The sequence below is a fragment of the Salmo trutta genome, chromosome 14 (genome assembly GCF_901001165.1).
Source record: "Salmo trutta chromosome 14, fSalTru1.1, whole genome shotgun sequence".
NCBI lineage: Eukaryota > Metazoa > Chordata > Actinopteri > Salmoniformes > Salmonidae > Salmo > Salmo trutta.
In genome coordinates, this window is record NC_042970.1 from 63222113 (window position 1) to 63237419 (window position 15307).

The 15307-nt window shown below is 46.1% G+C and overlaps 1 protein-coding gene across 4 annotated transcripts in view; it reads left to right on the forward strand.

The window, feature by feature from the left end:
- LOC115208593 (probable helicase with zinc finger domain) overlaps positions 1-15307 on the forward strand; it is a 64614-nt gene that overhangs the window by 15974 nt on the left and 33333 nt on the right. For all 4 annotated transcript variants that reach the window (XM_029776776.1, XM_029776773.1, XM_029776775.1 and 1 more), the window contains exons 12-17: positions 2443-2779; positions 5173-5303; positions 8172-8351; positions 9367-9468; positions 10645-10823; positions 13397-13515. In XM_029776776.1, the coding sequence (XP_029632636.1) occupies positions 2443-2779; positions 5173-5303; positions 8172-8351; positions 9367-9468; positions 10645-10823; positions 13397-13515 (1048 nt within the window). The remainder of the gene's footprint in view (positions 1-2442; positions 2780-5172; positions 5304-8171; positions 8352-9366; positions 9469-10644; positions 10824-13396; positions 13516-15307) is intronic.

Below are 15307 nucleotides of genomic sequence, written 5' to 3' on the forward strand. Positions count from 1 at the left end.
CTATGGAGATTCTCCAGTTTAAAGTGCTTTTATGTCCAGGACAGGGCTTAATCTGTGTCTTGGAAGTGTGGCTTCGTGTGGTGGGTGGTTCTTCAAGGTGAATCTGTTCATCAGAATAATCTGATCTAGGACCTGTGAATTTCTTGACTTTTTCCACATTTTCTTACGTTAGTCTTATTCTAAAATTGATTGAATTGTTTTTTCCCCCTCATCAATCTACAGACACTAGCCCTTAATGACAAAGCAAAAACATGTTCAGACATTTTTGCACATTTATTAAAAATACAACTGAAATATCACATTTTACATAAGTATTCAGACCCTTTACTCAGTACTTTGTTGAAGATCCTTTTGCAGAAATTACAGCCATGAGTCTTCCTGCATAAGACGTGACAAGCTTGACACACCTGTATTTGGGGAGTTTCTTCCATTCTCTGCAGATCCTCTCAAGCTCTGTCAGGTTGGATGGGGAGTGTCGCTGCATGTCTCTCCAGAGATGTTCGATCGGGTTCAAGTCCAGGCTCTGGCTGGGTCACTCAAGGACTTTCAGAGACTTGTCCCGGAGCCACTCCTGTGTTGTCTTGACTGTGTGCTTTTAGGGTCGTTGTCCTGTTGGAAGGTTAACCTTTGCCCCAGTCTGAGGTCCTGAGCTCTCTGGAGCAAGGATCTCTCTGTACTTTGCTCTGTTCATCTTTCCCTCGGTCCCTGTTGCTGAAAAACATCCATGTGGCATGATGCTGCCACCATGCTTCACTGTAGGGATGGTGCCAGGTTACCTTCGGATGTGACGCTTGGCATTCAGGCCAAAGAGTTGAATCTTGGTTTCATCAGACCGGAGAATCTTGTTTTCTCATGGTCTGAGAGTCCTTTTAGGTGCCTTTTTGGTGAACACCAAGCAGGCTGTCATGTGCCTTTTACTGAGGAGAGGCTTCCGCCTGGCCACTCTACCATAAAGGCTTGATTGGTGGAGTGCTGCAGCGATGGTTGTCCATCTGGAGCTCTGTCAGAGTGATGATCGGGTTCTTGGTCACCTCCCTGACCAAGACCCTTCTCCCATGATTGCTCAGTTTGGCCGGTCAGACAGCTCTAGGAAGAGTCTTGGTGGTTCCAAACGTCTTCCATTTAAGAATGATGGAGGCCACTGTGTTCTTGGGGACCTTCAATGCTGCAGAATTTTTTTTGGTACCCTTCTCCAGATCTGTGCCTTGACACAATCCTGTCTTGGAGCTTTACGGACAATTCCTTCGACCTCATGGTTTGGTTTTTTGCTCTGACATGTGGGACATTATATGTAGACGGGTGTGTGTGCCTTTTCAAAATCATGTCCAATCAATTGATTTTACCACATTTGGACTCCAATCAAGTTAAAGAAACATCTCAAGGATGATCAATGGAAACAGGATGCACCTGAGCTCAATTTCGAGTCTCATAACAAAGGTTCTGAATACTTATGTAAATAAGGTATTTAATTTAAAAAAAAGTCTAAACCTGTTTTCTTTGTCATTATGTGTTGTTGTGTGTAGATTGATGGGGGGGGGTTATTAAATCCGTTTTAGAATAAGGCCGTAACCTAACAAAGTGGAAAAAGTCAAGGGGTCTGAATACTTTATGAATGAACTGTAATTGATAATACACAATATTAGGCTATATAATACAAATATGAATATTGTATCAATAATACTATAATATAGTCTAACGTCCCTGTCAAATCCTCTCCCAGTATTGCTGTCTTGATAAGGGCTATTGATCTCTGAGAAAATAATTTTGGCTGTCCATGAACCACCCATGACTACATGGCCCAACTCGTGCCCTCTTTCTCCTGAAACCAATGATTATTCAACAATCAATCTGCAATGCTCTCCAAGGGCCCGAGCTTACCTAAGGGACACCTAAAGCTGAAACATATCCCAGTCCGTTTTGCCACTCTGCTGAAATAGAAAGTGATGAATTGGTAGATTTTCATGCCAAACAGAAGATCCTTCTACCCAACACAAACATGTTTCTAATACTAACAGCTGTCTATGTGAATGCCTTCGGACAAAAAGTTTGCCCTGTAAACCACATGGCAAAGTTAGTCCCTCTTTGGATCACAACAACCTCTGTTTGCATTTAAATGAATGTGAAAAGGTCCAATTTCTGGAAGTTAAGAAGTTACATTGATTCAACCTTATTCCAGTTAAACATGGTTCATATTTTCAACACCACGACTCCAGTCCCATTTCATTGCTATCTATCTTTGCTACCGTCCCACCCTCTCCCCTTCCAAGTTCCAACATCAAAGTTTCCTCAGCACTGGATAACAATGCTAATGTCCATTTCTGGCTAACTTCGCTTAGGCCTACGCTCCCCTTTCATCAGTCACATTAGCGTTTTCGAACAATGCTAATGCTCCCATTCCTAACCTCACTTCTGGCTAATGACGCTAACTCTCTCTCCCACCAGGTTCAACATCAAAGTCAACCTCCAGCTGGTCACCAGCTTCATGCTGACGGGCATCTCGGGTGGCGCCAAGTACGCCCAGAACGGGCAGCTCTTCGCCCGCTTCAAGCTGACGGAGACGCTGTCGGAGGACACGCTGGCGGGCCGCCTTGTCATGACCAAGGTGAACTCTGTCTTACTGCTGCCCCTGGCCCGCCAGGAGTGGTGCAGCCAGCCCCCGGGGGTCAAAGAGCGGGTCTACGAGGCCTGCATCGAAGAGAAGACCAAGGACTACATCTTCCTGCGGATATGCAAGGACTGCTGCGAGGAGCTGGGCTTGATACCTGACAGGGAACTGCAGGTACGGACCAAATACATTGTTGTATAACACTGTGTGATTGACTTAGCAACAAGTTGCTACAGAAGAGTTGATTGGTTAGAATATATTTTATTTTTCAACTTAGGTTTATAAAATGGCAGCTGCCACAATAGGTGTTTTTCTATTTATATTTGTGGGTAGGTTATTGGCTGAACCGATCTAAAGTCCAGTATGGAGTCAGTGCCATTCTAGCCATGTTGCAATATGGAGGATGTTTGGTGTGGTTTGTTCCCTGTCGTTCAATACAACACATAATCACACCCCGGGTGAGGTCTATGCTTTTGAGTCACAAGGACTTCTCCCTCGACATGGCGTCAGCCTCGAAAAGCTTGTTCATGTCCCATGTCACCACGGACAGAGGAGATGGCATAGAAACTATTCTGAGTCAGGTGAATGGTTTAAACCCCTTAAAAGGCCCACCACCCCATCCTTTCAATATTTTCAATCTCCCATTCCATTGTGTCCTCTGCCATTTGAGAGCTGAGAAATCATTAATGAAAGCCTCACCTCTCCACCTCTCCAACGTCTGATGCTTTAGTGAAAGCAAACTCTCAGGGTGAAAGGTCCCCGTATCGATTACCACTTCACAAAGGTTAGCGCCGTCGACGGTAAGGCTGGCTCTCCAGGGAAAATTGCACTCTGCCAGCGCGGCGAGAGATCCAGATTACTTTGCCCAGTGGCGGCTGAAGGCTGATCTTTCTCGCCGGTGTGAATGATGGGCTGGAGGGGGAAAGCGAGGCCCGGGCATGAGCGATTATCCAAACAAGCCTGTTGCTGGGGAAATCTCTCCGTCGTGTTTTTGGAACGAGACGTTTGGTTGCCTTTCTATCTCTTGATTTTTGTCATTTATCTTCTTGCCATTTAGAATGTCTCTCTCTCTCCCCTCAATTTTTTTTTAAATTGTTTTTATTCATAATTTTTTCTTCTTTTGGTTTCCTTTATCCCTCATTCTCCACACTTTACTGCTGGCTTCTGTACCTGTTAGCAGCTCATCTCTGGCTAAGTGATTAGGACAGGGTCTGTGGCGATGGGGGAATTAAAGCTAGCTATCTAGCCACCCTGTGGAAACCCATGCTATTATGAATTTAAATGGCAGTTTGTCAGGGGGAGAACGTGCCCCCTAGCCTCCCTAGTTATCAACGAAGACCCTTGATTGCCAAGCAGACTGGCCGCAGATAAGGAACAAACGTAGGGACGGAATCGAGACAATAAAACGGAATTCATCAATAAAAACAATTATTTCACTTTGTTTAGCCGTTAGTGACGAGACGACGCTAATGAAAAATCTTCTGGTAGACAAAGGCTTTCCGAAAAACCTTCTCAGTTAAGTACAAAGCAGCCTATGCCTACCTGGAAGAATGATATCATGATTATTTGCATTAATCCAGTAGGTATGTGCAAATTCTACCATCACACAAAACATCCCCAGCCTCTTTCTAGGTGCGCAGTGGAATTAAAGGGTAACTACACTAGTTCCGTATAAAATCCGCGATGCGGAGGACACGGACGGAATCACAGAATCCAGACATTAAAATGGAATTCAACAATATTCAAAGAAAATGATTGAACTTAGTAGGGAATCAACTAAATGTATTGAAAGTTAGTAAATTTGCACAAGTTTTATCATAAGACATGAACAGAATGCATCAGTGACTCGGTATGTAGCCGTTAGCGATGATGCTAATGAAAAGTATTCCGGTAGATGGAAAGCCTTTCCTAAAAACCTCCTCAATTAAATGTTAACTACACAACGTAGCCTATGCTTACCTAACAAAATTATACCCAGTGGCTATTTATTTTGCAAACTCTACCGTCACATGTGCTCTACAAAAATCTATCTAAGCAACAGCTTCTTCCTAGGTGCACACTAAAATGAAAGGGTAATAAGTACATTAAAATCTACATTTCTCAACGTTTTTCCAGACCTCAAAAGTGGTTTCCTGATATGGTTTGAGTATTGTTGTGGACTTCAAACATCCAATTTAGTATTTTTTTCTATTAAAAAAAGAGTGAAAACCTGAAGAGGGGGGGGAAACCCGGTGAAAAATAAGACATTTCATAGGACATTTTATAAATGGCTGCTCGTCCATGAAAAGGAGCGAGGGAGACCAATTTAAATTCGTAACAACCATTTTTAGCATTGTGTTGATAGGTCATTGAGTAATATGTCACTTGTACAGTTGTTTACAGCCAATTGTTTCCAGCTGAGCCTCTTCTCTAAACCGGCTCTTTATTTAGTCTCAACACTTGGATTGAGTGACCTAAATAAGTGACCACACTGACTGCTTTTGACCTGACGACAACTAACCAGGACCTCCTCTGACCGTGACCACACTGTCCATGAGTACCCACTCCTGTGTTCCCCTCTGCCCCAGGTGGAGCTGCAGTTTCAGTTGAACCGCCTGCCCCTGTGTGAGATGCACTATGCTCTGGACCGCATCAAAGACAACGGTATCCTGTTCCCAGACACCAGCCTTACCCCCACCATCCCCTGGAGCCCCAACAGGTACGCACACAACACACCATCCCCTGGAGCCCCAACAGGTACGCACACAACACACCATCCCCTGGAGCCCCAACAGGTACGCACACAACACACCATCCCCTGGAGCCCCAACAGGTACGCACACAACACACCATCCCCTGGAGCCCCAACAGGTACGCACACAACACACCATCCCCTGGAGCCCCAACAGGTACGCACACAACACACCATCCCCTGGAGCCCCAACAGGTACGCACACAACACACCATCCCCTGGAGCCCCAACAGGTACGCACACAACACACCATCCCCTGGAGCCCCAACAGGTACGCACACAACACACCATCCCCTGGAGCCCCAACAGGTACGCACACAACACACCATCCCCTGGAGCCCCAACAGGTACGCACACAACACACCATCCCCTGGAGCCCCAACAGGTACGCACACAACACACCATCCCCTGGAGCCCCAACAGGTACGCACACAACACACCATCCCCTGGAGCCCCAACAGGTACGCACACAACACACCCTCCCCTGGAGCCCCAACAGGTACGCACACAACACACCATCCCCTGGAGCCCCAACAGGTACGCACACAACACACCATCCCCTGGAGCCCCAACAGGTACGCACACAACACACCATCCCCTGGAGCCCAACAGGTACGCACACAACACACCCTCCCCTGGAGCCCCAACAGGTACGCACACAACACACCCTCCCCTGGAGCCCCAACAGGTACGCACACAACACACCCTCCCCTGGAGCCCCAACAGGTACGCACACAACACACCCTCCCCTGGAGCCCCAACAGGTACGCACACAACACACCATCCCCTGGAGCCCCAACAGGTACGCACACAACACACCATCCCCTGGAGCCCCAACAGGTACGCACACACACACACACACGCACACACAATTCCTGTAGCCCCAACAGGTACTATCCCACCCACCCTAGACCAGGGGTATTCAAATCTGAGCCTGGAGGTCTGCCGTTTTTCCTGTTGTACCTGATAATTAATTACAACCATCTGGTGTCCCAGGTCTAAATCGGTTGTTGAGGGAAATAATGAAAATCAGAAGTGGAACTAGCTCCGTGTTCCAGATTTGAATTTGCCTGACATAGATCCTTCAACCCCTGTTCCATGGTGTGTAAACAGGTTCAGGACAGCCATTGCTAATCAGCATCCGTCCAACAGGCCCCTTACTCACCCCCATTGATCCATGTGAGGTTTTGACATTTTGACAGAGGATTTTTGTTTTATTTTTAAATATTACACTATAACCTACATACGTGTATGTGTAAAATGTTATTCTAGCTTGCGTACTCCTTTAGGTTAAATATAGAAGTCTCCCTAAAACATGCATGGTAAATTAGCTTTGCTAATACCTTCACGTCGGAATGAAGTTGAGAAAGGTGACCGAGACTAGCTGCCCTCGCTGACTAGGCGGCCATTTTTTACATTTACATTTACATTTTAGTCATTTAGCAGACGCTGTTATCCAGAGCGACTTACAGTAGTGAATGCATACATTTCAATTCATTTCATACATTTTTTTTTTCTCGTACTGGCCCCCCGTGGGAATCGAACCCACAACCCTGGCATTGCAAACACCATGCTCTACCAACTGAGCCACATTTTAAAAAGCTGTTAGTTTTCCCAGCTAAAGTCGGACAACTATTGGAGGGCCACAGAGTAATCTTTATTGACACGAACCCAAGAGTCAACAAAGTCCAGACTAATCTCATGCTTCCAAATAACTCATTTATCTGGTTTCCTGACTATGATTAACACTGTATAGGCTTTGATTAAAGACTTCATGCGCTAGAACTTTTGCTACTGAAAGATCAACAAGTCAGGTTCTTCTTCCTGCGTTAAATATGTGTTTTGCAGTGGTGGCCACAATTTAAATAGATAAAGGGGAAACACTTACAATATTGACAATGGTTATTAGTACAATCACCACCTTAACTAGCTCCATATGGCAGTAACCAATTTGGATAAAGTCCCTAAATACTATGGGTCCATGTGTGCTTCACCTCATTAAGATAATGGTATGAGAATGAGTGATGTTAAAAATGGGTCTGAAATAATATGGAAAGTGTTGCCTGTTAGAGTAAGTAGGTTATATTGCTTGTTACTTGTTATGAAGGCCTAACAAAGCCCCTGCCTTGCCTGACTGCATGGTGGATATTGACTGCCATGTTGATTGGTCATGAATAAGCTAAATGGCCAGCGCCAATGCGCTTGTCTCCCGTGTCTGGGTTTCTCAGACCAGCTGTGCACCCTGTGTGTGTCCGTTTTGTTTCACCACGCATACACAGTGCTTTTGATCAGCCAGCCAGCCGGCCATTCAACCAGCCAGCCAGCCGGCCATTCAACCAGCCGGCCATTCAGCCAGCCATTCCAAGACCTCAACCCTCCTCACCCCTCTTCCCTCAGACCTCATTACTCTGTCGGTGAGCCTCCCTGCTCAGTTTTAAACCCTGACCCGGCTCTCCGTTCATCCCCACTGATCCCTGAATCCGTCCCTCTGCCCTACCTATTCACAGCCCATTCACGGTGCTTCCAGCTGCCTTTTAGAATGGCTGGGCCTGTATACGATCGACCGGGCGGGCTGTTCAGCTCCACTGGGCCACTGCTTTCTAATGAGGACTGAGAGACTGTCCCACGGTTTATCACACTTAAGAGGGTGTGTTAGTGTGCTTTGGCGGGGTTCGGTGTGTGTGGACCAATGTCCCCCTCCTTGTGTCAGGAACCCCATGAGAAATTGCTGCTTGTTCTACCAGCCAGCCGACTTGGTGTCAAGTGTGAATCTCATCTTCCTCCTCCCTTCTTCCTCCCGTATCTCATCCCCTCTCTCTCTCTGTCACCCTGCAGGCAGTGGGACGAGCAGCTGGACCCGCGTCTCAACGCCAAGCAGAAGGAGGCCATCCTGGCCATCACCACGCCTCTAACCATCCCCCTGCCCCCTGTGCTCATCATCGGGCCCTACGGCACGGGCAAGACCTTCACCCTGGCACAGGCCGTCAAGCACATCCTCAAGCAGGACGACAGCAGGTGAGGCGGGCACCACACGCCAACTCCTCTACGGCCAGATGGGTCGCTCGCAAAGGGCATAAGTTAGTGCTTCTCCCGGGGCTTCACGCAGCCTTGGAGTTGATAGTTAAGAAAACACTCAGGGTGTCATTGTCAAGTTGGGTGTATCTTCCAATCAGAATGTGTCACTGAAGGCAATTGGGGGGGATGTGTGTGGATTAAGGGAATGTCAGTCGGTTGGGACTGAGGCAGCGATTGGTTGGTTGATTGTGTTTGGATGGTTAATCTCCATTGAAGTGAACCATTACAACGGCCCGTTATCTCAGTTCCAACAGAATTCCATATTGTAATAGAACGCAAAATGCCCTGAAGACTCCCGCTCTTCCACTTTTTGCCCCTTCTCTTGTTAGTACGGCGAGACGCTGACAGGAAATGTATATTGGCTAGTGTAAAAATGGGAAACGACAATGTTTCCTGTGTTTTTATTTAAAAAAATCATAGAATACATTGTGGCATTTGGCCTTGAACATAAGATATGTTTATTTTTATTTTATAAAGCCTTCATACATAATCAAAAAATATGTTCCGAAAAATGTGTAGGAATACAATATTCATCTGAAACTTTCCAACTGACTATGTTAAATATTATATGGTGGGAATGAATTATGGATGTTTTAAAAGCCGATACAAGGACGGTGATTGATCCTTATAGACAGTTGTTCATCATGATGATAACTTTCTGAGAAATAGGAACATGCGGTCAAGTGCACAACGCTCCTGCAACGCTGTTTAAGGGACATGTTAACATGTTCACTTCAAAATACATTTTCTAGAATTGTCTGTGTTGCCTCAAAGTAGAAACAGTAGGTGTTCTATCACTTCTACGCAGTGATTCTCCGACATACCTACTTGTCTTTCATTGTTATGGCCTGGAGTTTTTCCTTGGTCAGATCAGGTGGTCAACAAAATCTCCTGGCCATATTTATTTGGTAAAGATCTCTTAAGTGCTGACACATTTATCCCCTTTCTTTTGCAGGGTTCTCATTTGCACCCATTCCAACAGTGCAGCTGACCTGTACATAAAGGACTACCTTCATCCATATGTAGAAGCGGGCAACGCGCATGCAAGACCTCTCAGGTAAGGGCCTGTAGAAAAGCTTTACAAGGGGTTTGCAGCACCTCTTCAGAACACCGAGACCCTCATAAGACACAATACTTGCTTTATTCCAAGATATTCATTCTTTTTTTGCTGTTACAGTACCCAACCTGCCGCCTGAAATCAATCCACACCTCTTGTGGACAGTGTGCTTTCAGGCATTCAGTTCTCCCTGCTGGCTGTAGCCTGAGGCATCGACAAACCCAAATCCACTCGTAGTTGTATCGACTGCATGGAATCGCAGTCAAAATCAATGATCAATCAATCAAATGTATTTATAAAGCTCTTTTTACATCAGCAGATGTCAAAGTGCTATACAGAAACCCAGCCTAAAACCCCAAACAGCAAGCAATGCAGATGTAGAAGCACGGATGGATTGATCCATCCACGTCATTGAGGTTAGAGGTGCAGTGGAACGGAACAGCGGTTGCCTGATGGCAGTCAGCTCGGCAGACCTCGGATCTTTCTGAGGAGATGTGTCCTGGCCTCACAACACAGCAGCTGTGACATAAAGACTCCTACGTTCCTCCCTTTTTCACCTACACTCAATCTCCTTCCCTCAACTATTGCTTCAGTGACTTCTAATCACAGTAACTGTAATCCAGCCCCCCTCCCTCCCCAACAAAATCAAAATGTATCTCTGACTTCTAGCCAGACCCCATGTGGCAGTGAAGGCCCAGAGGGGAAAACAAATGACTTGTTACACTTGACTGATGGCCTGATACCAAGGGGTGTTTTGGGAATCCCACATCCCCTGTAATCTCCAGGGAATTGGGCTATCAGCCAATTTCTCCTGGGGCTTTGTGTGCTTCTCCAAGTGAGAAGGCCGTAAGTGTGCATGCTGAAGGCGATACACAGACAGTTCTTTACGCCCGCTAAACACTGTCGAGGAATGAGACAAGATGCAACCAATGGAGTGATATGAAAATGTCAGGAAAATGTCAAGTATGAAACGTCAAGATGCTGCTAATTTGTGTCTCTACTTGTCAATTGCAAGTTCAGGAATTGAAATGTAAAATAAATAAATAATCCCAATCATATTAAAACCAGTAAATAGATACTTCTCCACGTAAATATCTGCTACTTTTGATTTTGTCAGCCCAGTCTGTCTGGAATTAACCATCCCGCTGTGTCCTCTTTCTCTGCCCCCCCCCACAGGGTATACTTCAGGAACCGCTGGGTGAAGACTGTCCACCCGTTGGTGCAGCAGTACTGTCTGATCTCTAACACACAGTACACTTTCCAGATGCCCGAGAGAGAGGACATCCTCCGGCACCGCGTGGTGGTGGTCACCCTCAGCACCTCCCAGTACCTCTGCCAGCTGGACCTGGAGCCAGGTGAGTGGATAACCGCTGACGTAGCATATACAGCGAACGTATCATACACTGGTGCGATAACTACTTGACACAAGGAGCTGTATAGCCAGGAACAAGTGAGCAATGCAACTGCAAACTGCCTGTTGAAACGGCTTAGGCTACATGCACATTTTATGCGTTTACCAAGCAGTTTATTTTTTTAAGTCAACGGAATGACACAGGGCCTTAAAACGATCCAGACACCCACGTACCGTAGCTACATGACACATCTCAAATCCGCCCCAGCGCGTCTGTAGATCAGCCGCCACCCCTTCCCCGTAATGGCAGGAGGCGGTGGAGAGAGGAAAGAAGTCATTTTAAGATGGAGTTAAAAAGACGATGAAAACAAACCAATTTGTCAGCGGCGAGCTAATAACCGTCTCTAATGTGTCAGCGGAGGGCTTTGTCTGTTTTTTAGGAACACCATCTGCTTGTATTGCATGCACTTCACTTTATTAGGCCCCCCCCCTCGCGTTTCATCTATCTCCCGCGCTCGCCGTTGATGAAAACCGCCGACAAATGAGGCAATTGGGAGCCCCTCCCACTCCTTTGTGGTGATAACAAATCACCAATCCAGTACACATGTCGATCAGGTTGCGTTGGCTCTCATCTGTTTTTGTTTGGGCTTGTTATTCCCCTCTCCTCTATGGGCCAGGCTTTTGGCAGCCAATGGTTTGTCTGTGTGTGTGAGATGACCGAGAGAACTAGATTTTTTTCCTAAATAGTCTACCTCCTAACACCACTGCACCCCCAGGGCTCTCCTTCCTCCCCAACCTCAGGCCAAATTCCACAGCCATCGTTCGACATATGATTATAGCGGGTATGGACAAATGCAATTTGTCCCCTGGTTCTTAGACGGCCCCGTAAGGCATGTGCACAACTAAGTACAGCCCCCCCCCCCCCCTTTCATGTCCGACTGCCTCTGCTCATCAACAGAACAGAACCTGCCTTCCTTCCCTCTTACGCCCAGACTCGGTACGTTACAGACCCTTACGAAATGATCATTGTACATCATTCCTGTCCATTATGCGCTGTTTTGCATATTTATGAGGGTGGGAGCAGTGGCGCTAGCTTCACCTTAGGCTGGATGGCTGGGGTTTAGATGGCTGGGGTTTAGATGGCTGGGGTTTAGATGGCTGGGGTTTAGATGGCTGGGGTTTAGATGGCTGGGGTTTAGATGGCTGGGTTAGAGTTGTTAATGACTCATATGACAATGGGAGGTGAATTTATGGTACTTTGGTGTCTTTGTAGACTCTTAACTGACATACAGGGTGCCATACACAAACAACCCTACTACAATAGATGGCAAAATGGGCTTTATTTTTAATCTCATGCTCAAGTGCAACTGCAGTTCCAACGCTCAACATGAATACAAACTTTGTCTTGCATTTTGCAAAATAATTTGTTGTAAAGATAAATATTGTAAATATGGGCTTACACTATACAGAACGTGAATGCATTCCACGCCTGTCTGGGTTTTTTATTTTTTATTCTGAAGTATGCTAGTACCAAACGTTAAAGAAAAATCCATGAAACCCTCCAACGCCCTCAATTGATCCGTTTCTCCACCATCATACTGTACTATTCTTGTGGAAATGTTGCGGCGTTTGGACGCGGCTGTACAGTTGATGTTTCTTCCACCTCTCCCTGCCTGCTCTGCTCCGACAGTCCTCTACTATGCCGTTTCATCCTCATGTGCCAAGCAGCATTTGAGCCTTTTTTTAAATCAGGGTTACCACTCGATACCTTTCAAACATCTGCAATACCAGCTTTAGTGTGTATAGCGGCTACTGTCTGAAGTTGAGAAAGAGACGGAGAGATGTGGCAGAAGACAGGCCCGCATTTATCTTTTTCCTGTGTGTTTTTGTTAGTTTTTTTTGCTGTCTGTGCAATCACAAAGCCAGACGGACAAGAAACCAAAAAAACAAACAGTCTGTACATAACCTTCTCCTCATGGACTGAGAAATGTTGGACTATTTTAAATCAGGGATACCACCGGTCAAACCCTTTCAAACATCAGCAAAACCAGCATTGGTGTGTAGTGGCTACTGTTGAAGATGGATAGACTGAAGGGGTAGAAGATAAACAAAATGTTTTGCTGGACCAATAAGCACATCTGAAGTAGACCTACAAGTTTACAGAACGAATAGTACATGAGAGCGTTCGTCATAGTTTATTTGGGGTTAGAAAGTTAATGTTTGTCAACTTTAATATTTAAAGTGCAAAGCTCTAGTCACAACTAAGACCAACGCATTGGGAACGTCGGACCCCGATCCAAAAGGACCAAACTGCAAAACTATACATAGCAAATCTATACCACACGATATCGAAATAGATCATTATCCAACGAGGTTGTGATGTTACATGTGTCATTGGGTATTACCGATGGCATCCACCATAAGCACAGCCACAGACTAATGTCTTGAACTTGCTAGCCTGCAATGACCTGTGCACCGTTTGTTCCAAGGAGCCTAATGAATCCTCACCTCGCGGTAATTAATGGGTCATCTAACGGTGCTCTGACTGAAATGGTTTTTGTTCTTCTGTGTCCGCAGGGCTCTTCTCTCACATCCTATTGGACGAGGCGGCCCAGGCCATGGAGTGTGAGACCATCATGCCTTTCGCGCTGGCCAGCAAAAGCACCCGCATCGTGCTGGCTGGAGACCACATGCAGGTAAAACTGCGGTTTAGGATGATGTCATAGGTTTGAACAAACTCTGACCTTTTTGAAACAAACTCTCACTGTAACTCCTTTTTTTTAAGGGTCAGGTCACAGAGTGGAAAAACTTGCGGCCTTACCTGTATTCTCTCATGCAAATGACCTCCGAGTTCTGCAGGCCTTTGCCAAGCCAGCAAATAAAAACCAGTGTATCGCCCAAGTCCTTTACATTTCCGTGTGCTTTGGACTCCGTCGTTAGCCTGTGGCTAACTTCACGTTGGCCGCGAGTGAAACAGACGTAGGAAAGAAAGAACTTGGCCGAGAGAGCATGTTTACCATTCACAGTCCAGTCAGACGAGGTCAGCTAAACTCCCCCTGTCAGTCAAGCTTTGTGGAACACTCCAAAGTAGCCTCTTATTTCCATTTCTTTTTGTGTTCTGGACATTGTTTGAGTGCGACAGGACTAAGAGTAGGCAGTAGATGAATAAACACGGCAGGAGTTTGACGTTACGCTAACGGTTGTAATTATTGTTCTACTCATTCTTGCGCCCTCTCTCAGAAGGAACAACGCCTCGAAACATGCTCAATTCCCTTCCCCTGCCTATCCTCCTGCCATTTTCTTGCTCTCTCTCTCTCGGTCTCACTCTGTCTGCCTCTCTCTCTCTCCCCCTCTATCTCTCCCTCTACATCTAAATCTGTTGCACATTGTCTGTGCGCTGCGTGTCTGTTGCCGAGGAGGATTTCTTTGCCCCTCCTCATCCTACTCTCTTCCATCTGTTATCACTGTTCATTATCGGATGTTTTTTTGTCTCTCGGCTGAACGAACTAGGCTGAGAATAGTGAATGAAGGTTCACGGCTCCTATTGACTTCAGGTCTTCTATTCACTGTGTGGGCCTCTTTAAAAGCCTGGCTGAACATTTCCCCTGAGACCGGGAGGTTCAACCTTGAGCTAAATTACCACAAACACAAAACAATCTAGTTCAGCCAGTGTCAGATTAGAGGTAATTGCTATTGGGGGTTTTTGTGTGTCTTAAGCGCATCTTAATCAAACCAAACTTTAATTGTCACATGCTCCGAATACAACAAGTGTAGACTTTACCGTGAAATGCTTACTTACAAGCCCTTAACCAACAGTGCAGTTCAAAAAGAGTTAAGGAAATATTTACCAATAAACTGAAGTTAAAAGTAACACAATACAATAACGAGGCTATATACTGGGGGTACCGGTACCGAGTCAGTGTGCGGGGGTACAGGTTAGTTGAGGTAATTTGTACATGTAGGTAGGGGTGAAGTGACTATGCATAGATAATTAACAGTGAGTAGCAGCAGTGTACAAAATAAATGGAGGGGGGGTGTCAATGTAAGTAGTCCGGTGGCCGTTTGATTAATTGTTCAGCAGTCTTATGACTTGGGGGTAGAAGCTGTTGAGGAGCCTTTTGGTCCCTAGACTTGGTGCTCCGGTACCGCTTGCCGTGCGGTAGCAGAGAAAACGGTCTAAGACTTGGGTGACTGGAGTCTCTGATTTTCTGGCCTTTCCTCTGACACCTCCTATTATATAGGTCCTGGATGGCTGGAAGCTTATTCACACTACCCTCTGTAGCGCCTTACGGTCAGATGCCGAGCAGTTGCCATACCGGGCGGTGATGCAACCGGTCAGGATGCTCTCGATGGTGCAGCTGTAGAAGGTGTGTCTTCAGATTGATGCGACTGATGACTGCCACCTGTTACTAGGACAGAGGAGAAATACAAATACCCCCAGGATACCTGTATCCGTAACACTCACATTGAGGGAGAGATTGTTGTCCT